This window comes from Sorex fumeus, unplaced genomic scaffold (assembly GCF_029834395.1).
Source record: "Sorex fumeus unplaced genomic scaffold, SorFum_2.1 ptg000095l, whole genome shotgun sequence".
Lineage (NCBI taxonomy): Eukaryota > Metazoa > Chordata > Mammalia > Eulipotyphla > Soricidae > Sorex > Sorex fumeus.
Genome location: NW_026606152.1, coordinates 3,782,089 through 3,804,509, shown reverse-complemented (window position 1 = coordinate 3,804,509; position 22,421 = coordinate 3,782,089). Strand labels below are relative to the sequence as shown.

The 22,421-nt window shown below is 56.6% G+C and overlaps 2 protein-coding genes across 4 annotated transcripts in view; both read left to right on the top strand.

The window, feature by feature from the left end:
* Positions 1–22,421, top strand: part of TBC1D14 (TBC1 domain family member 14) — a 298,797-nt gene that overhangs the window by 184,264 nt on the left and 92,112 nt on the right. The window lies entirely within an intron of this gene.
* Positions 1–22,421, top strand: part of SORCS2 (sortilin related VPS10 domain containing receptor 2) — a 121,465-nt gene that overhangs the window by 88,917 nt on the left and 10,127 nt on the right. The window contains exons 8-17 of the mRNA XM_056132913.1: positions 240–329; positions 11,022–11,201; positions 11,363–11,509; positions 14,564–14,666; positions 16,064–16,140; positions 18,735–18,826; positions 19,473–19,580; positions 19,932–20,052; positions 20,646–20,779; positions 20,998–21,126. Of these exons, the coding sequence (XP_055988888.1) occupies positions 240–329; positions 11,022–11,201; positions 11,363–11,509; positions 14,564–14,666; positions 16,064–16,140; positions 18,735–18,826; positions 19,473–19,580; positions 19,932–20,052; positions 20,646–20,779; positions 20,998–21,126 (1,181 nt within the window). The remainder of the gene's footprint in view (positions 1–239; positions 330–11,021; positions 11,202–11,362; positions 11,510–14,563; positions 14,667–16,063; positions 16,141–18,734; positions 18,827–19,472; positions 19,581–19,931; positions 20,053–20,645; positions 20,780–20,997; positions 21,127–22,421) is intronic.

Sequence of the window (22,421 nt, the reverse complement as noted above, 5' to 3'; positions counted from 1 at the left end):
GGAGCAGTTGCTGAGAGAGGAGAGAACGACGTCATAGTTCTGACTGCAGGAGACAGAGGAAGACTTCCCAGAGGAAAGGCACTGGGGATGGGGCTTTGAAGGACGAATAGGAGTCTGCCCACTTCAGGCCGAGCAGTTGTACGCAAAGTAAAAGGGCCTTTTCACCAGCTGAATGCGATGTGTGAGTTTCCCCCCTGAGGATGGAAAACCCTGAAAGACTGTTTCTTCCCCCCCGTTAGACAACCTCGGCAAACCGAACCAAATACTACGTCTCCTACCGTCGTGGTGAATTTGTCCTGATGAAGCTGCCCAAATACGCACTGCCCAGGGTAAGCGCGGCCTGTGTCTGCTGGGTCCGGGCTCCTGGGGGCAGACTGGACCCCAGGTTCCGCGGCCCATGAGGTCAGACAAGAGCAAATGTGCAGTTCTCCCACCCGGCTCCAGCCACCGCCTGGGCCGTCCTGGCTTCCACCTCGGCCACATTCCTCCCTCTGCCTTTTCTTCCCCCAGACACCTCCAGAGCACAGGCGAACCTAGGTGTGAGCTGGAGGCTGTGCTCGGGACTGTGGCCCAGGGTCCACAGAGCCCTGCAGGGGCAGAGCGGGGCGGAAAGTCCTAGCAGACCACACGTGAGAACAGCAGCATGGACGGGGGGCTTGGGGAGCCGCTCAGGGGAGGGCATTGTCTGTGCAAAGGCCCTGGGGCAGCAGGTCTGGAGGCACGTTGGACCCTGGAGGCTGCTAGCCAGGGGCTTGGGAGGGGCTTGGGTGCCCCTTGCGCTGCCGCTTCCGCATGTCCAGAGCCAGAAAGGGGAGAGTGTCCATCGCCATCTCCGTCTATGCCCCGGGAAGGGCAGGAGGGCAGGAAGGGGAGAACCAGGCTGCGCAGAGGCAGGGGCTGTCCCTCTGCAGGTGGGGGTTGCGCCCAGCGCTCTCTGAGGGCATGTTCTAAAGGGCTAGGTTCTGCACTGCTTCCTGGTCCTCCAGGAGATGGGTGTGGGTCTGAGTCAGGGGGATGGGCCCCACGGTGCCCTCCGTCCACTCTAGCTTCCACATTCAGCACAGTGGGAGGCCTGGGAGGGGCCATGAGGCGCTCACCGAAATGGGGCCCCCACATTGTAAAGTGTCCCCCGTGTCAGGGCAGACCAGTGACCAATTCTGATAGTGCTGTTGTTGTGGCCTCAATGTCCTCACGTGACCTCTGTGCCCAGGACCCGCTTCCTGACCACCGGCCCAGCGCCAGCACCCCCTGCCCTAGGTCTGAACAGTGGTCCACTGGACAGCAACCCCCGGCACCCTCCCCCTGGACAGTGACCCCCCGCACAGCCCCCTCCTCCTGGACAGTGACCCCTCCACAGCGCCCACTTCCTGGGCAGTGACCCCACCATCCCTTCCTCCTGGACTGTGTCCCCCCCAGACAGCAACTCCCCCCAACCCCCTCCCCCGCTACAACCTGATGGTGTTTGACTGTGAATCCATGACTCTTTTTCTCCCAAACGCCCCCATGTCTGTCTCCTCGAGGAGTCACACAGCTGCTGCGACATGGGCCTCCCGCCCCTCGCTGGCCCTGCCAAGGCCGCCATTTTGCAGTTGAATCATAGCAGGCACATGAGTCTGTGACTGAGAATTTTCCAAAAAGACACTTGAGAGCCACTTGAAATGCCAGTGTCCCCTGCCAGTGTCTCCGGAGCCCCCAGTTGTCCCACTAAAGCCAGCTCAGGGTTTCGCACTGAGGCTGGACGCGTGCACTTTGCGCCGGGGCAGTCCAGGAGGTGTGCGGGGCAGACGGGTGGGCCCCAGCGCAGCACTCCCAGACTCCACGGCACACGCAGTGGGACCGAGTACTTAGGGAAACCGAGGCAGGCCATGTCCGCGCCAGGTGCCAGCACTCCGGGCTTGAGTTGTTTCCTGGCAATGATCTGAGGCAGTCCTGAGTCTCCCCAGCAGAAAAGGTCTGCGGATATGTCTTCTGTCTTGTATGCGAAAGACGAGAAAGGAGAGAAAGACACAGATCTCCATCAATTCTAAAAACATCCATGAGCATCGAGAAACCAGCTTTAAAGTCAAAGACTCCCTGGTTGGTGGGGAATTAATTGAAGTGAAATAGAACTCAAAAACGGAATCTAGAGAGGGAGCTGAGTGGGGGGTCGGGACCCCCACTACCCGTGAGCCTGGTGGGCCTCGGCTGGGGTGACGCATCACACTGCAATTCCACACTTCTGTGTGTCCCCTCAGACACGGGTATGCGTGCTCCTTTCTGTTCACTGCTTCCCATCCTGGAGGTCTTCACCCAAGACTCCCCCACATACCACACACACAACCCCCGCACACACACATGCATACACACATAAACACATACCCCACTTATGCATATACAGACACATCACACACAGACCCACACACACAAATATACATACCCCCCCGCATATATATACACACAGACATACACCACACCATACAAACACACATACACAAATACACATGCACCCCCCCACACACACAGACCCCCACACACAAATACACATACTCCACACACATACACACACAGTGCACACACCATAGAAACATACACACATACATACACACACCCCATACGTACCCACCCATACACACACCACACAGCTGCTGTTGCACCCTGGGGCTCACACAGGCCGGAGCTGGCTTTGTTTTATTTTTCTTAGTTCCCTCTTGGAAGCCAGACCCTGAAAGCTGGCACTGACATGGAAAGTTCTAGAAAGCCGCAGGCTGCATTGGGGAGGTGCAGCGTCAGAAGGCTAAGTCAGCTGACCCCTCCTGGCATCCGGACAGAGCCCGTCTGACCACTGGACTCAGCACCGAAGGATAGCACGAGGCCCACAAAAAGAACTGGGTTCGTGCAGAGTGGACGGGGAGCCAACAGTGCTTCTGACAGAGAGCAGGAGGCAGACCAAAGGAGGCTCCGAGAGGCCAAGGAAAATGTGGAGAAAATCCAGGAAACGGTGAATGGTCCGAGCACGAAGCCAAGGAATGACCCACGAGACGCAAAGACATGGCAGCGAACCGTGGCTGAAAGCCAGCGGCAGGCTGACGGATCAAGCCCCCAGGCGTGTGAGGGGCCACGAGAGCAACAGGCGTAGGGGACAGGAAAGACAGGGAACAGGCTCCTTCCAAGGTGCTCGAGGTGCCACACGGGGAGTGGAGACTAGTGGTAGAGGGAGCATTTATGGGAAGAATGATCCGAATGTCCCAAAGTCAATGAGAGGCGTGAATGTAATGTCTGGTTCTGGGCAATACGAAGACAGAGAGCCACAACTCAAGACACGAGACTCAAACCACAGGTAGAAGAAAATGTGGAAAGCAGTGAGAGGAAAGCCAGACGTCACCTCCTCCATGCAGTCCCACTGGATTATCTCTGGTTTCTCAAGGAACACGACAGCAAGAAAGCATGAACCTTTGTAGCCAGGATGGGGAGGGGTTCAGTGAAGCTACTGGTCCAGTGGGCTGTGCCTGGCCATTATAGAGCTGTGTCACTGCCACGCTTACCAGGATGGTCTTTTAGCACTCCCAGATTCCTTCTTTGGAATGAATATATCGCAGCTGCAGGCAACACAGATGCTGATTGACCCCACACACCCCACCCCTGCCTCCTCCCTCACATCTGCTGCCTCTTACCCTCCCTATCCCCATTCCTGCAAAAAAGTGTCTCCAATCACGTTATTCAGTTCACTTGGAGGAGTGAATACCCATCTTCCAGGATTGCCGCACCATATTTGATAGGGTTCAAATATGGTTTGAACCATGGAAACACTTGCAAGGGCGATTAGAGGCCGCCGTAAAAGCCCTCTCGAAGAGCCTGGCAAGCTACCAAGAGTATCCCGCCCGCACAGCAGAGTCTGGCAAGCTATCCGTGGTGTATTCTATATGCCGAAACCAGTAAACACAATGGGTCTCATTCCCCTGACCCTGAAAGAGCTAATGCTGTGCAGCGTTAAGAAGGATGAGAAAGGAGAGGCTGATAAAATCTCAAGGCCGAACTAGGCTGCAAAAACAAAGACAAAAATGACTGTCTACTTTCAGTGCACGTACGCTTTCATTGGATGCATCTATCGACCTGATGGTGCAAGCGCGAAAGATCAAGTCCGACATCATTGGTCTGACTGAGACCAGAAGGTATCAATCACATCACACCGTTTTCAACACAGGGGAAGAACTGTTCCTCGGAACATGCGGCAAAAGAGGTGTTGGTGTCCTTGTCAACACGAACTTGTCCATGAGCATTGATTCATTCGAATGCCTAACAACCCGAATAGGACGTTTACATTTGAATAGATGTGGCTCACTGCTGGCAGTTTCTATCTTCGTTGTCTACACACCAACATCCAATTACGATGAAGGAGAAATTGAGAAGTTCTACATGGAGCTGGAGAAGTTCTATAAAGAAGACCACACCTTCTACAAGATCATTGTGAGTGATTTTAATGCCAAGATAGGACCGAGAAGATCAGCCAAAGAACTGCACATCAGGGCCGTAGAATGGAACCAACAGGGTGAGAGACTGTCTGAGTTCATCATGTCACCCAAGACCATCCATGGTAACTCAAAATTCCAGAATGCTGAATCTAAACGTTGACATGGGAGTCTCCTGGTGGACGATACGACAACGAAATAGACCACATCATATTCAATCAACGGTTTTGCCTGACCGATGTCACTGTTGTCCCAGAATTCCAAACGGGATCGGACCACCATCTCCTTCGTGCAAAATTCTACTTCACAGAGCCGGGAGAAAGGGCTGCAAAGTTTAAGAAGAGAACTCCCAGAACAACCACCAACTGGGAGCTCTTTGGCACTATTGCGGCAACATGTGAAGATGCCATTGTTGACAACATTGACAAGGAATACGATCGACTGGCTCAGCACCTCCATGATTGTGCGAGGAACGCCAAGAGAGAGATAGCCACAAAAAAACGCCTGTCTTTGAAAACTCTTGAGCTTATACACCAACGTGGTTTGGCGCATGCCTCAGGCAACCGCAAGCGAACGTCCGAGCTTGCAAAGCAGTGCAGAGATGCGATCAAGGAAGACCTCAAAAAGAGAAGAGCAGAAGTGCTGGTAGATGCAGCAGAAGCCGGGAAAAGTATTCGTAACGCTCGCCTGTCCTTGGCCAACTACAAGACCAAGATGACTGCCCTCCGATGTCCTGATGGATCTATCACATCTTCCAGAAGGGCAATGGAGAAGATTATCCATGACTTCTACTCAAATCTCTTTGATAGCCATGTCCACCTGCCGACATACCAAATTCCACAGAATGGGTATGTCGTTCCCAACATTCTCCCTTCCAAAATCTGACACGCCATTTTGATGGTAAAGAAGCGAACAGCACCAGGCCCAGACAAGGTCAGACCTGAACACCTGAAGAATTTGCCGTCAGTACTCATCAATACACTGGCTCGGCTCTCACACGCTACCTGTCTGAATGCAAGCTTCCATCCCAATGGAAAACCAGCAGGACTGTACTACTGTACAAGAAGGGAGACATCCACGACATTGGCAACTACTGCCCAATCTGCCTATTGTCTGTCATCTACAAGCTGTTCACATGAGTCATCCTGAATAGGATTGGCAGAACATTAGATGAAGGACAACCATACGAGCAAGCTCGGTTCCACAAAGAATTCAGCACGATCGACCATATCCACATGATAACCAAGGCTTCTCGGGAGTTCAAGATGCCATGCTGTCTAATGTTCATTGATTTTTAAAAAAAGGCCTTTGGCTTCTTCCCCACCCAGGTCAGTCTGCCCACTAGTATTCGAACCCGGGACTTGGGTTTCGCCCTGCACAGCCCCAGGCATCCTCTAGGACCCTGGGACAAAAGCAGACCTGAGCGTCTTCCTCTTCACCCCAACGCTGCTCGGTCTTCTTCCCCACCCAGCCTTTACCCCCCCACACACAAACACCAGGTTCCCGTGAGGGCGTGGCCTCTTTGGAAGTGGGCGCGGTTTTTGTAGAAGTGGGCGTGGCCTATTTTAGGCGACCGCAGGTAGTTTAGTGTACCAAGAAATCTAGTGTAACATCATAGTTTCCATACCTACACACCAACATGAAGAACAAAGCAAATTCCCACCACGTGGGGAGGACGATGAAAAGAGTCCAGAATCTTACTCCATACGTGCTACTCACCTAAGGGACCTCTCTGAAAAAGAATTCAGATATGAAGTCATGAAAATTTTCAATGAACTCAATGAAACAGTCAGTAAATTGAAAGAGGACATGAAAGAAACAATGGATCGCACAATCGAGAAAATACAGGAAGAAATGAGAGCAGAAATTGGAAAGCTACGCACAGAAATGTCACGAATGAAAGATTCCTTAGATGAAATAAACTCAGTCTGTGCCCTCAACAATAGAATGACCACAGCTGAAGACAGAATCAGTGAGCTGGAAGATCAGCTGCATGAAGCCAACAGGCAACAACAAACAATGGCAAGAGACCTCAAAATAGCTCGAGAGCAAATCAGAGTCCTAGGAGATGATTCCAAGAGGAACAACATTAGAATCATAGGAGTACCAGATGCTCAGGGAAACAATCCCAATGAAAAAGCCACGGTTAAACAAATCATTGCTGAAAAATTCCCAGAGCTCGACAATGCAGCCATTCAGATTCAAGGAGCCCGAAGGGTGCCAGCTAAAAGAGATCCTAACAAAAACACTTCGAGACATATCATAGTTAGAATGACCGATGCCGCCAATAGAGACACAATACTGCAAGCAGCAAGGTCAAAGAAGGAAATCACATACAAAGAAGCACCCCTTAGATTCACAGCAGACCTATCAGAGGAAACCCTCCAAGCCCAAAGGCAATGGCGGGATATAGTGAAAAAAACTCACTGAAATGAATGCTTCACCAAGAATATCCGGCTAAACTCTCACTCAAATGAAGGAACAGTACACTATTTTCTAGATAAACAGCAGCTCAGGAACTTCATAGACTCAAAACCAAACCTAAAACAAGGGCTAAAGGGGCTACTATAAGAAGACAAACCCTACAAGCACAACAGGCCCTTATAGAAAGATGACACAAGATCCCATAACAATAATCTCTCTCAATGTCAACGGTCTAAATTCACCAATTAAGAGACACAGAGTGACAAAATGGATTCAGAGACAGAACCCAACATTCTGCTGCCTACAAGAAACTCATCTCAACAGTCAGAGCAAACACAGACTCAAAGTTAAAGGGTGGAAAACAATACTGCAAGCAAACAGCTCCCTCAAAAAAGCTGGGGTGGCCATACTAGTATCCAACAACATCAATTTTAAGTTGGAGAAGATTAGAAGGGACAGCGAAGGCTATTTTCTATTCATCAAGGGATGTATACAACAGGAAGAAATCACACTCTTAAATGTATACGCACCTAATGAGGTAACAGCTAAATATTTAAAACAGCTGCTAATGGATTTTAAGGAGGACATTGCTAGTAACACAATAGTAGCTGGAGACTTCAACAATACCTTATCACCTCTGGATAGATCAACAAGAACAAAACTCAACAAGAAAACATTGTCTTTGAAAGAAGAAATAGAAGAGAGAGGGCTTATAGACCTATGCAGGGCTTTACACCCCAAAAAGAAAGAGTACACATTCTTCTCCAGTGCACACAGAACATTTTCCAAAATAGACCATGTGCTAAGACACAAAACATACCTCAATAGAATCAGGAAGATAGAAATAGTATCAACAATCTTTTCAGACCATGATGCACTGAGAATAGAAGTGAATCACACACAAACACAGAGAACTAAGTCAAACACCTATAAATTACACAATGGAGTACTATGTAGCTGTTAGAAAAGATGAAGTCATGAAATTTATACACGTGGTACCACATGGAAAGTATCATTCTAAGTGAAATGAGTCAGAAAGAAAGGGACAGACATAGAAAGATTGCATTCATCTGGGGAACATAAAATAACAAAATACGAGACTAACACCCAAGAATAGTCAAGATAGGTACCAGGAGGTTTACTCCATGGCTTGGAGGATAGCCACACATGCTAGGGAAAAGGCAACTCAGAGAAGGGAGACCCAAATAAAGGGTGTTGAGAGGATCCTCCCAGGATGAGAGATCTGTGCTGAGAGTGGACTGGGGAGCAAACATGATTGCCACTCAATGCCTCTGTTGCAGACCACAGGACCCAAAAAAGAGAGAGAGAACAAAAGGGAATGCCCTGCCACAGAGGCAGGGTGGGATGGGGAGGTTGGGAGTGGGAGGGATACTGGGATCAGTGGTGGTGGAGAATGGGCACTGGTGGAGGGATGGGTGTTCAATCATTGTATAACTGAAACCCAAGCACAAAAATTTGTAAGTCTACAACTGTACCTCATGGTGTTTCACTAATAAAAATTAAAAATAAATAAAATAAAGAAGGCCTTTGATTCTATTGAGACAGAAGCAGTCATCGAAGCCCTAGCCAAACAGGGCGTTCAAACTCAATACATCAGGATCCTCTGTGAGCTGTATTACAGATTCACTACCAGGATCTCACCATTCTACAGGGAAGTGATCATTGACGTCAAGAGAGGGGTTCGGCAGGGCAATACCATTTCACTGAAACTCTTCAGTTCCACCCTCGAGAACATCATGCAACAACTAGAATGGGAAGGAATGGGAGTGAAGATAGAAGGTCGGCAGCTACACCACCTCCGCTTTGCTGATGACATTGTTCTAAAAACATCAAACATTAGCCAAGAGGCACAAATGCTGGCCTACTTCAACCGTAAGTGTGGAAATGTTGGACTTCAGCTGAATCTCACAAAGACAATGTTTATGAGAAACAGTTTTGTTCCTGACGTTCCATTTGCTCTCAACAGAACGAACATCTCCGAATGCAACAATTATGTGTACCTAGGTCGAGAAGCCAACATGACGAATGACCTGGCACCTGAGCTGCACAGGAGGAAGAGAGTGGCTTGGAACGCCTTCAAGAGCGTCGAAGAAATAGCTAAGAGGATGAAGAACCTCCAGCTCCAGGCACATCTCTTCGATTCCACTGTTCTTCCTGCATTAACATACGCCACAGAGATCTGGGCCCTACAAAAACAGGATGAGAACGCTATTCAGGTCTCCCAAAGAGAAATCAAAAGAGCTATGCTTGGAGTAACCCACTTCACTCAAATGAGAGAAAGAATCCGGAGTTCCGACCTCCATCTACAATCAAGAATCAGGGACGCTGTCTCGTTTGCCAAGGCGTTGAAAATCAGATGGGCTGGACACGTAATGAGATTTGGAGACGACCACTGGGCTAGAGCCGTTACTGACTGGATTCCACAGGACGTCAAAAGATCGCGTGGCTGCCCACCTACGAGATGGTCAGACTTCTTTGTCAAGACCCTGAACGATCGGTTTGAGGCTCTTTGTGTTCCTAGAATGAGCAGACGCCATTGGACTACACTAGCACGCGACAGGGATGAATGGAGACTTTACTGGTGCCTGTTTGAGCAAATCGATGAGTAACGGGATGTCAAGTGATCAAGTGACTTGGTGGGGTGTGTCTTCTGGGGGGAGGGTCAGTCAGGCCACACTCCAGAGTGACCCCTGGCCATGTTTCAGGACAAAATGTGGTGCCAGGGGTAGATTTGAACTTGGCTGGTGAGTGCAAAATTAGTGCCTCATTCCTGCACCTCTCCTGGGTCCGGTCATCTCGGCAGCCAGGAGCAAAGCTGCCATGTGTGGGGACCCCCAAGGGTCGTGTCCCTGCTGAGCCCTTCCCTGGGGAGACTGCAGAGTGCCCAGAGTCCAGGTGGGCTCAGGATCTCGGGCGCATGGCCTCAAGGTTGGACGGAGACGGGGTGGACACAGCCATTCAACATCTCCTGGGCACCCATTTCCCAGGCTGGAGCCACACCGTGTCAGGCCCATGCCCCTGGGGGGGGGGCAGGGGCTGCGGACTCCCCCACAGGCCCCCTGGAGTCCCACATGCTGCAGCCTCTCCTACCTATGCCTCACCCTGCCCAGGTCACCACAGCACCCATCACTGCTGCCCAGCCCAGTCTGTGACTGCTGGGAAGAGCAAATGGCCTCGGCCACTCCCAGGTGTCAGAGGAGGTAACAGAGGGCAGACCCTGAGCTGCAGTTGTGCAGTGGGTCAGGATAAGGGGTGCTTGGCATGGCTGTCTGGACAGATAGCAAGTGACAGCCCTTTTGTGCCTGCCCCCTGCATGCACACACATCCACGTGTACACACATGCACACAGCACATTCACAAACTCACATGTGCACACATACATGCATGCACACATGAACACACTCACAAGCACATATGCACATGCATTCACACATATGCTCACACATACACACATGTATACATATACACACATGTTCACGGTGCACATGCTCACACGTACACACATATGTGCATGTACATAAACAATATGGTCACACACAGGTGCATGTGCGTGCATACATACATGCAAGCATGCACACGTGCATACGTGTGAGAACATGCACGTGCGAACATAATGCACACATGTGAACAGCGGTTGTTGACGCTGGCGCTGGACCCCGACAGCCTTCGGCCCCCATCTTGGTGGGAGCAGCCCCTCCCCAGCCAAGCCCCCTCTGCCTGCCCAGGCTGGCTGCCTGGGCTGTGACCCTCAAGTGGATGCCGAGGGCACCCCTTCGCTGCTGGGGCGTGATGACTCAGGGTGAGTCAGTCCCCAGAGCAAGCTCTGCTGGCCCGCTCCTCAGGCTGGGACCAACTCCAGCACCAAGAGGACTCACCAGGCCCGGGAGCCGCCAAGGGGCAGCTGCGCACCCACCCCCAGAGGAGCCAGTCTAGGCTGATGGGCAACCTGGGGGGTGTGAAGGCAGAAGTCAGAGCGTGGGGCAGCTGTGGGGTTCCCGCCAGCCTTGGCGTCCTCCCTCGGCTGGTAGGCACGGAACATCAGCCACCTCCGGGAGGGTGGGTGGGGGAGTCCAGGGGCCCTTCGGGTCACCCATACACGGCCCATCCCCTGCGGCCTCTCCCCACCCCCAGGACCTGCAGATCATCAGCACGGACGAGAGCCAGGTGTTCGTGGCGGTGCAGGAGTGGTACCAGACCGACACCTACAACCTCTACCAGTCGGACCCACGTGGAGTGCACTACACGCTGGTGCTGGAGGACGTCCGCAGCTCGCGGCGGGCCGAGGAGAATGTCCTCGTCGACATCCTGGAGGTGGAATGGGGCCCGTCAGTATCCAGGGTGGGGGGTGGTCACTGACATCTGGAGTGGGAGCTGCTGAGCCACATCCTGAGTAGGGGTGGGAGGCCATCAGATCCTGGAGGGTGGCAGCTCATCGTCCTGGGGACTCCGTGTTCCTCCACCTTCTCTCTCAGGTGCGGGGAGTGAAGGGCGTCTTCTTGGCAAACCAGAAACGCGATGGGAAGGTAGTGACACTTATAACCTACAACAAGGGCCGAGACTGGGGTCACCTGCAACCCCCCAGCACAGACATGAACGGGAAGCCCACCACCTGCAGGCCGGTAAGTGTCCCCCGCCACGGGGAGGGTGTGAGGAAAGCCAGGGGGAACTTTGTGGTCCTGGACCCTCTGTGCTGCCAGAGGGACTCCCGGAGAAACACGTGTCTCTGCTGCCTGAAAGCCACCCCCAGAGCACCCTCCCTCCCCCAGGTAGCCTTCCTCCTCAGAGTATCCATTGCTACACAGGGTATTTATTACTCCCCAAAGGTTCCTCGCACCCTGGGTATCCTTACTCTCCGGGGAATCTTTATTCCCCTGAGTATCTCTTACTGCCCAGAGTATCTTTACTTCCCGGGGCATCCTTAGCCCCGTCAAAATCTCTTACTCACAAGAGTATGTCATACCTCCCAGGGCATTATTACTCCCCCAGAAGATCGCCCACTCCCCAGAGTACCCTTATTTCCCAGAGCCCGTTCTTTCTGCCCAGAGGATCTTACTCCCCACAACCACCCACAACTTGCAGAGCATCTCTTCCCCCGAGAATCATCGCTACTCACAGCCATCTCAGCACGTGGGCTGGCATCATAGTGTGTGTGTGTGTGTGTGTGTGTGTGTGTGTGTGTGTGTGTGTTGGGGGGGACACGGCTGATTTGGGGGAATCTGCTCCAGTCCCTGTGTGTCCTCATGGGGGGCTCCAGGAGGGTGGCCGCAACCAGGCAAGACTCTGCTACGCCTCCTGCCCCACCCTCGGCAGTAGGGGGTGTACCGGCTTCGGAAGTGGAGGCGGCTGTTTGTGCCAACGTCCCCAGCCCTAAGGGACCGGCTGTGAGGGGTGGGGCACAGGACGGTGATGGTGAAGGGCCACGTGGTGGTGAGGGTGGCATCAACACCCCCTGCCCTGAGCTTCCTTCTGTCTCCGCGGGGGCTCCAATGCGCCTGCCCAGACCGGAGCCAGGCCCCTGCAGGCCCACAGCCACGCCCAGGGGGCGATTCCTTCAGATACGCAGGCACCCTGGCCATGCCCAGGGGCATCTGGGCCTCGGGGCACACCGTGCCCCTGACACTGCCCGAGAATGTGCCTGGGTCCCTGTGCATGCCTGAAAACAGGGTCCCCGTCCCAGCAGGCTGCTGGGAGACAATGGGCACAGCCAGCCGCCAACCACAGCCTGGGCACCAGGCGGGAGGGGCTCTGCCCCCAGCGAGGCTGACACGTCCCGGGGCCTCCCCACACCCGCCCCCCTGCACGCAGATCAAACCCAGCCCAAGGGGAGGGAAGAGCGCTCTGCCATCAGGCCCTTGTCTCCCCAGGGAAGGGACCTGCTCCCTTCCCCAAGCGACTCTGCTCACAGCCGGTTCCTATCTGGGATCTGGTGCTGGGGGAGAAAGAAATGGCTGTGTGAGATTTCCCCCCCCGGCTCCAGGGGACAGGGGACCCAGCGGGCACGGAGGAGATGGGACACAGTGGCCAGAAGTCAGTGGGTAGGAGAACCAGAGGCAGCAGCCCAGGGCACGTGCCCCGCCCCACCCACCGTGTCCTGCTCTAGCCTTCTCACGCCTAGGGCGCTCGAGAGATCCGAGAACAGGAACAGGGAAGTGCATTGCAGGGACCCGGGCACAGAGCAGGCGTGGGGACTTCCCCAGCGTCTCTGAAGGCCCTACTCTAGGGCTCCTCAGTCAGAGCCACTCCTGGGAACCTGCCTCCAGAAAAAAAGGGCGGGAACCTGGTCAGCAGGCACTGACAACACTCGCAACCTGACTTCAACCCATTCATACCCACTCACACCCATTCATTCCCATTCACACTACTCATACCCACTTACACCCAGACACATTCACACCCACTCACTCCCATTCACACCCACTCCCATTCATACCCACTATCACCCACTCATATCCATTCACACCCACTCACACCCATTCGTAACCACTGACATTCATTCACACCCACTCATACCCATTCACACACACTCCCATTCATACCCAGTCACACCCATTCACACTCACTCCCATTCACACTCACACACATTCACACCCATTCATTCCCATTCACACTACCCACACCCAGTCACACCCTGTCACACCCATTCATAACCACTCACACTCATTCACACCCACTCAGTCCCACTCTCACCCACTCACACACATTTACACCATTTCTATCCTCATACCTCTTCACTGCTGAGCTCAGAATGAAGGCCCAGCCCGTTTGCAGGGACCTGGGACTACTCAGAGACACCGGTAGAGACGGGGTATGGGGGTCCAGGCAGGGGTCTCCTGCTCAGGGTGGCTGGGAGCTGAACCCGCCTGTCCTCCCATAGACTGTGGCGTTTGGGGACAGCCCCGGACAGTGCCCGCAGGACCGTGGGGCAGAGCCGGGCCTTGGTCGACTCCCCCTGCCACAAGCACCACATGTACCTCCGTCAGCCTGCTTCGGGGTGGCCTCAGGGCCCCCATCTCTGCCCTCGTGTACCCCAAGAGCAGCCCCTCTGTCCAGGAAGCCTCACACGGCCCCCTCTGGGGCTGCCTAGACATGGCCAGGAGGACGTTGCTGCGGCCACCGGGGCCTGTCACACCCCAGCACTGGGGTCAAGGGGCTCCCACAGGGGTCACGGGACCCCCAGATGGGAAAAGGGAGGCAGGCCCCGTGGGGCTCTCAGCACCCAGCAGTGGCCTGCTTTCCAGGCGTGAGGGATTGAGGCCAGCTAGGGCCCCGGCACACCGAGCTCCCCCCAAGAGCCTCAGAGAAGCCCCTCTCACGGCAGTGTTCATGCGGGCTGCCCCCTGGGCCCCCGACATGGGTCAGGCATCCCAGTGCCCTGCCGAGTCCTGCGAGTGCCCAGCTCCTGGAGTCCGGCCGCCAGAGGCTGATAGGGTGTGGTGAGGATGGGCCCAGGGTCCACACAGCACCCCACGTGGCTCACGTCCGTGCCCTCTGCCTCGGTGAGCTCACCCAGGCCCCCGGGGCCTCCGCAGACTCACGCCCCGCGTTGGAGCCAGCCCTGTGGGTGGCAGGAGTGCCACAGCGAGAGGCTCCAGCCTCCCAGACACCCACAGGCCTGACTTGCTCGCATGGCCTCTGAGGGCCCGTCACGCTCAGCAGCCCGTTGCCGTCCGCAGCCTGACTGCCACCTGCACCTGCACCTGCGCTGGGCCGACAACCCATATGTGTCGGGCACCGTCCACACCAAGGACACCGCTCCCGGCCTCATCATGGGCGCAGGTAGGCTCCGCTCACCACACACTGGGCCTGATGGCCAGAACCCAAGCTGCGCTATGTCCACGGGGGCCAGTAGTGCCCGCTACTCTGGGGAACTGGGTCTGGTGGCCGGTGGGAGTGAGTGTGTGGTCAGCAGGGCACATGCGTGAGCCAGGTGAGTAGAAAGATGGGTGGACTGAGGATGTCTGGGCTATGGGCAGACGGGCGGATGGACAGGTGGCTAGGTGCAGATAGACAGATGGATGGATGAATGGATGGATAGATGGGTGGGGGTGGGGATGGACACGTGAATGGGTGGAAGGATGAACAGATGGACAGATGAATGGATGGATGGGCAGATGGATGTATAGATGGACAGGTAGGTTGATGGATGAATGTATGGATGGACAGACAGATGGACAGGTGGGTAGATGGACAGACAGACAGATGGATAGACGGATGAATGGATGGACAAACAGGTAGAGGACAGATGGAGACATGGATGGATGGATGGATGGGATGGATGGACGGACAGATGGATGGATGGTCAGACGGATGGGTAGGCAGATGAGTGGTTCAGTGGATGGGTGGATGGCTGGAGAGATGGACAGACGGACAGACGGATGGCTGGGTAACAGGTAAGTGGGTGGGTTCGTGCAAAGGGTGAACAACACCAGTCCCCTCTGACATGTGTACCCAAGGCTGCTGCAGTTTCTGCAGGTTTCCGCCTGCTTCTGCTGACCTGCCCAGGACAGTTTGTGAGTGTCCTGGGGTGCTGGCTGGCTGGGTGTGTCCATAATGGCCTCGGTGTCCTCCAGCCCATCATCCTGGGCCTCAAACTCCTGGATCCTGGGGGCAGTACGATGCCATGGCCCTGGCCTACCTTCCACTGGCATCTTCAGGGCCTCTGGCCACTCCCCAGACACACAGCCCCGGCCTCTCCCCCTCCGGCAGCCCCTGGGATCCGGCTCACCCCGAGAGTGACCTTGGGGGCTCCCCTGAGCATGACCGAGGGAGGTCCTGCACCCTGCGGCTTGGGCCCCGCCCAGTGTCCACTTGGCAGCCATCCATGGCCTCTGCTGGCCTCAGGGAGTCTGACCATGTGCAGATGGCCTGGCCTATTCTGGGGGTGCCCCCGGGATGCAGGACCCCGCCCCATCCCCAGCGCCCCACATACATAGCCAGCGAGTGTCTGGTACATGCAGTGCCTGCCCTGCGTGTACCAGACACTGTCCATCCAGGCCACGCCCTGGCACGTTGGAGCAGAGTGGACATATCAGCCAGCCTTGGTGGGGGGGGACACAGGTGGGAGGGGAAGCTGGGTACTCGGCTGCAGATTCTGGGGGGTTTCTGGGGCTCCCTCCGACCTCAGGCCTCGGGAGAAGCAGGCTGACCCTGGAGCACCCCATTCCCTCCAACAGGAAACCTGGGCTCGCAGTTGGTGGAGTACAAGGAGGAGATGTACATCACGTCAGACTGTGGGCACACCTGGCGCCAGGTAAGGGGTCTGGTGGGGCCCAGCTCCCCTCCAACCCCCATCCCGCCACCTACCGGGTCTCACTGGGCCACAGTCCTGCCCCAGGTGCTGTGATCAGGACTAAGTGTGGGGGTGCACACCCTCAGTGGTCTCCCGCTGGAGTGGGACACTCCTGAGCACCAGCTCTGGCCCCCCATTAGCCCGCTGGCCACGATTGACCCCCAGTTGCTCCTATTTGCAGCCTGTGCTGGCAGCCATGCCAAAACAGGAATGGCCGCATCTGCACATTAGAGGAAGCCCCCTAAGCCCAGGGCCCCAGCAGGGTGCGAGACCAGCCTCTGCACCTTGGACCTTCCAAGTAGCTGCTTCCCTGAACCCGATGGGGAGACTCAAGCCAGCCTTCTGCGTCCTGTTCCCTCACTAATGGAAAAGTGGCGTCATGGGTAGGAGACTCCAGTGCAGCCTCCTCTGTGTCAGGGCACAAGAGATACTGGTATATTTTGGGGGGCACATTGGCAGTGCTCAGGGGCTACCCCCGGCTCTGTGCTCACGGATCATTCTTGGTGGTGCGCAGGGGACTGTATGGGATGCCGGGGATTGAACCCCAGTTGGCTGCATGCAAGGCAAGTGCTCTCCCCAGGGTGCTTTGGGCCTTAGGGTCCCTGTGGGGGAGGGGATGCAGTGGAGATGGGGGGAGCACAGGGCGAGTGGGAAGCAGGCAGGACAGTGGGCGACTGAGAACCACCTCCCCAGGCCTCCCCAGCAAGGAACAGAGAGACAGGGGACCACAGACTGATGGTCAAAATGGACCTTTTAATGTCTACTTATAGCACACCAGGACTGCACACAGTGTGACTGATATTTGCTGAGGTAAAGCGTCTCAGCAGAGGCAGTTTTCTTGGGGGGATTAGCGCCAGGAGACACCGTCTCCCAGGGACGTCTGTACTGTTTTTCTCTTTCCCTTTAGTTGTACATATTAATAAGTTTACTACTTATTAATACCTACAATTATTTGGATAACCACAGTAAGAGATAGATTCCAAAACTTAGTTCTCTGGGCTCTGAGGACAGGCAAGGCTTTTACCCTAAATCCCAAACTAGGTTCTCAGGCCGATTCAGCTTGTCCTTCCCCATGGGCGTCCTGTCGCTTAAGTTATAACAGCTTTCTGGACTGTCCCATTTTGATTCTAGGGTCCAGCCAAGGCCCACGGTAGGACCTCCCCCACTTCATGGGGTGTTAGGAACTATGGCAAATGAAACCTGCGTCAAATTATTATGATGGATGCCCAGTCAGTCAACTCCTAAATAGTAGACGCACAGCATTAACAGTCTTTCTGTGTCTAAGCAAAGAACATGCTCTGTGGTAAACATGAAAAGTTACAGGGAAAATCTAAAAGAAAGTAATTCACTTCAAATACAAAGTCCAGAATCACAGCAGTTCTAACTTACAAGTAACCAAGACTAACTTGGGGAAAGTCACAACGAGAGGCAGAGCACAAAGGAAAGGTTAAAGATAAACTCAGGGGATTAGGGGTGCTCCCAAGAACGCACGGTGAGCTTCTCTGGGGGCAGGGGAGGAAAAGGGGCAATTCACCGAGGCTCAATATCCAGTCCACACATGTGCGTGCGTCTAATACCATGTGCACAGATGCACACGTATATCCACTATGCACAGGTGTACACAGCATTGTACACACAGCACGGGTACGCATCACACAGTGCTTTGTATGCAGGCACACATGTACACACAGACATGCACAATACTGTAACATGCACACGCATGCACGCGCACGGCGCTATGCCAGTACACAGCGGGGGCCCGGAGGTGCGCCTGCTTTCTTCCGTGCCCTCAGCAGCCCAGTCTCCTGGGGTCCCCCATGGGGACCACATCCTCTACCTAGACCACGGGAGCGAAGGTCCTAGAGGCAGAGCACAGAGGCCTCTGCCCACAGGGGGCACTGGAGCCGCAGCCTCGTGGAGAGAGACCCAAGACTGCAGGCCAGGCATCTGGGGAGGGCTCGCTCCGAGCAGTCCCTGTGGATCTTGGGAGCTTGCTGTCCCAGGAGGAGCCCACCTCTGCCTCCCCGCAGGACTAGGGAGGAGCGTGAAGGGTGGCCCGCCTCCTGGGCATCTCCGGGCGCCAGACCATCACCCCTTCCTGCTTCCAAACTGAGGGGACCTGAGATGCTGTGTCTGCATGCAGCATGGGTGGGCAGCGGGGGCCTGTGTGCGATCTAACCCACCACACCCTGACACCAGGCTTCACCCCACCCCTCTGGACCCTGAGTGCCCAGAGCAGCGCCCTGGGAAACACAAGCAGGAGCGCCACGGGTGTGTCTGTGGTGCACCCACGCTGGTGCTGGGGGACCCCTGCCGTCTGCACCTACCTTGCTCCGGGTGCCCACCGTCTGCGTGCGGAAGCTGAGCGTCCCGCCCCACCTCTACTTGCGGCCCCGCCCACCCGCAGCGCTGGTCCCGCCTTGCCCTCCGCCCCGCCCGCCCACGGCATTGTCCCCACCCACTCGCAATACTGGCCCCGCCTTGCTCTCGGCCCCGCCCACCCGCAGCGCTGGCCCTGCCTCACTCTCTCCCCCCCACTGCGTTCTGCCCTGCAGGTGTTTGAGGAGGAGCACCACATCCTCTACCTAGACCACGGCGGGGTCATCGTGGCCATCAAGGACACCTCCATACCCTTGAAGATCCTCAAGTAACGTGGGGGGGCTTTCTCTCCACCTGGAGCCCTCGCAATGTCCCCAGGTCGGCCTCCTCGTGGGGCCTCAGCACAGTGGCCCCAAGCCCCACCCCAGGGGTCCCTGCAGGCTGGGTGACCCTCCCCATGTCCATTCTGGGCTGGCCAGGGAGACTAGAAGATTAAGGGCAGCAGGGTGGTAGCCCACACCAGACCACACCAGGGCAGCAGCCTCTGGAGCTTGGGGGTGGGGGGAGGGCTCTGGGCTGGGGTGGGAAATTGGGGAGCAGCTGCGGAGTGCAGGGGAGGGGAAATGGAGCCCCAGATCCGCAGAGCCGGGACTCGGGGCCAGAGTCATCTGGGACTGAGCAGCCTGCGGCAGGGGGTGGGGGTCGTGGAGAAGCCACTGGAAGGGAGGAACTCAGCCTGCCCCCAGTGGTGCCCAATGCTCTGGGACTGCTCTGGGTGTGTCCAGAAACTGGGTCACTGCAGTCTGAAGGCACAGAACACCACCTTGGGCTGCCATGGCTGCCATGGGACTCAGAGACACAAAACCTGGGGGGGGGGGGGTTGGCCACAGGGCCTGGAGGGGCCGGCCGGGGGGATGGTAGCTGCCGTGGGCTGGGCGCGCTCCCACTGTAGAGATGCTGCATGACCTCGGCAGGTTCAGCGCCGACGAGGGCCTCAGCTGGAGCACACACAACTTTACCAGCACCTCGGTGTTTGTGGACGGGCTGCTGAGCGAGCCAGGGGACGAGACGCTGGTGATGACGTGAGTGCCCCCCAGCCCTGAGGTCTCTAACCATGGCTGCCCCGCCCTCCTCATGCTCCCCCCTCATGCCTAGCCCGGTCCCCGCCTGCCGTGGCCCCATCCAGTGGCAGGTGCAGCAAGGCGAGGGCCCCTGCGGAGTTTGGGAGTGCAGAGTCCTGGTGCTCTCGGCCCACTTGCTACCTCGTGGGACTTGGGGGGCTCGGGATAGCCCCCAGCGGAGCCACTCACAAGCCGTAGGGCACGCGACGGCGTGGACGGGTCCAGCAGGGTCCCCCACTTGGAGGAGTGTAGACCCCGGGAAAGAGGTGGGGGAGCAGCCCAGCTTCGCCGCAGCCCCTCTCCCCTCCCCAGCGTCTTTGGCCACATCAGCTTCCGCTCGGACTGGGAGCTGGTCAAGGTGGATTTCCGGCCCGTGTTCTCCAGACCATGCGGGGAGGCCGACTATGACCCCTGGGACCTCACCAACCTCCAGGTGGGTCAGGGCTCAGGCTGGGGGCGGGCCTCTGACTGACTGAGCCCTTCCTAAGAGGCCTGAGCCCTCTCCTCCAGGAAGTCTCCCCTGATGGCCCTTCACAGCTGTTCCCGCCGTGGGACTTAATGGTCCCTGTTGGTGGATAGGGCTGCATGGGGCTGAGGGTCTCTGCTCTAGGGTGAGCAGAGTTGTGTCCTTAGCCCGTAGGAAGGGGCAGTGCACATCCTCTGTTTCTATAGCAGCTGGTGGGGTACAGGCAGGCCCGCCCAGGGTGCCCCCAAACGGTTTCTACAGCAAAATGCTTAGTTGACGCTGGAGGGGGGGAGAGAGGGTCCTGCTGCATTTCACACCAGGCTTTTGGAGTAGGGGTGTTGTGGGGGCCGGGCTGGGGGTACGCAGCCGAGGAGCCTGTTCCACTGGGCGGAGGCCACTGAGTGTGGCCTCACTCAGTCCCGCCCGCCTGCAGCACTGAGCCGAGGAATACCAGGTCAGGGTCCTCCGGGCTGAGCGAGCGTGTGCTCCCCCCACCCTGCATACCCCTTCCGCGGTGGACACACGGCTGGTGAGACAGCAGCATCCTCGTGTCCGTGCAGGGCGACCGCTGCATCATGGGCCAGCAGCGAAGCTTCCGGAAGAGGAAGGCCACGTCCTGGTGCGTCAAGGGCCGGAGCTTCTCGTCAGCGCTCAGCGCCCGTGTGTGCCAGTGCCGCGACTCTGACTTCCTCTGGTGAGACGCTCCTCACACACACACCTGCTCCAGGCAGCCCTCCAGCACACCCAGGTGGGGCCTACTGCTTGCCTGGGCATTTCTAGAAATACCCTTACAGCCATTCTTCCTGGCTTTGGGGCCTCCTCCCCTCCGGGACACAGCCACGTGGGGCCCCTCTGCCCCAGATGTGCATGCAGGAGAGCCCGCCCAGACCCAGCCCTGCCTGCCCCCCGCAGTGACTACGGCTTTGAACGCGCCCCTGCCTCGGAGTCGGGTGCTCACGAGTGCACCGCCAACTTCTGGTTCGACCCATTGAGCCCACCCGAAGACTGTGCGCTGGGCCGGACTTACCCCAGCAGTGCCGGGTGAGTCCCTCCAGACGCCTGGGCCCCACAGACCCCCGGCCCCAGCCGTCAGGGCATCTGGCAAGGGCTTCTGTTCACGGGGCCCCTGGGGTCACCGGTCGCTGAGCTCGTGGGTAGGGACCCGCTTGGAGCGTCCACAGTACCTGCCCAGCAGACTCCCAGAGCAGAGACATCCCCTGGAGCCCCGCAGAGCTGCTGCCCCTACAGAATGCAGCAGGGAAGGGGCAGACTCCCGTCCGGGACCACACTCCTTTATATCTGGGCTTGAAGGTACTTCCTCCAGGAAGACTGCCCTGACTCCCCCACCTGGGCCGCAGCTTACCTCTGCTGGGGCACATCTGCTCGTCACTGTGCAGCTTGGTGGTGTCCTCCTGCTGGACAGGGGCTGCAAGGGAAGTTCCTGGCTGTGTGTGTCTGCATCTGTGAGAGATTAACTCATCCCCCCAGGGGACCCTGTTGTCCCCCGCGGCTCAGCATCATAGATAGATGTAGGTGTCTGCAGTGTGCATGGCCCATGGGCACCACACTGTGCTGCTTCCCCTTAGGGAGTTTGAAGAGCAGAGAGAATGCTTACTAGGTAGCCCAGGGCAGGATCAGAACTTACAGACCAGGGCCTCGGGAATGCATATGTGTTTATACACGTGTGTGTATGTCCCATTACCTCCCACCCACCATCCATCACTGACCTCCCATCCTGTGACCCACCTGTTCCTCTGTTCACCACCCACCCTATCCATTAGTGTTCAGACTTCCATCATCACCATGCACTGTCCATCCATCCCCCGAGAGCCTGTCCACCCGCCCACCCACCCATCCCTGCATCTGTTCACTGACCCCCCCCCCACCCCCGCTCCGTCCTGGCTCACGCTGTCCCATTGCTGGCCCCAGTCTGTCCTGTTCTCTGCTCTCAGCTCACTTGGCGCCAGGCGCCGACGGACGCACCCCCTTCCAGCAGGAGTCAGTCATGATCTGACAAAATTGGGGGTGGAGCCCACCTGTACGGTCATCTGCACCCTCACCTCTGCCCTCACCCACACACGCACCCTCACCTGCAGCTGTGTCCAACCCCCAGTCTCCACCTGCACCCACACCAGCATCTGCTCCAGGTGGCTGCCTGTCCAGCACCCGCTCCCCCCACTCTCGGTTGATAGCCCCAGGGTGGGGCTCCCCACCGTGGGGGGCAGCAGTGGCAAAGCAGCCCTCAGGGGCACTCCCCATAGGACCCCGTCCCGCCAGGCCCTGACTGACCCCCGCAGCCAGCAGTGTCAGCCCTGACGTCCACTCTGCAGGCGCTG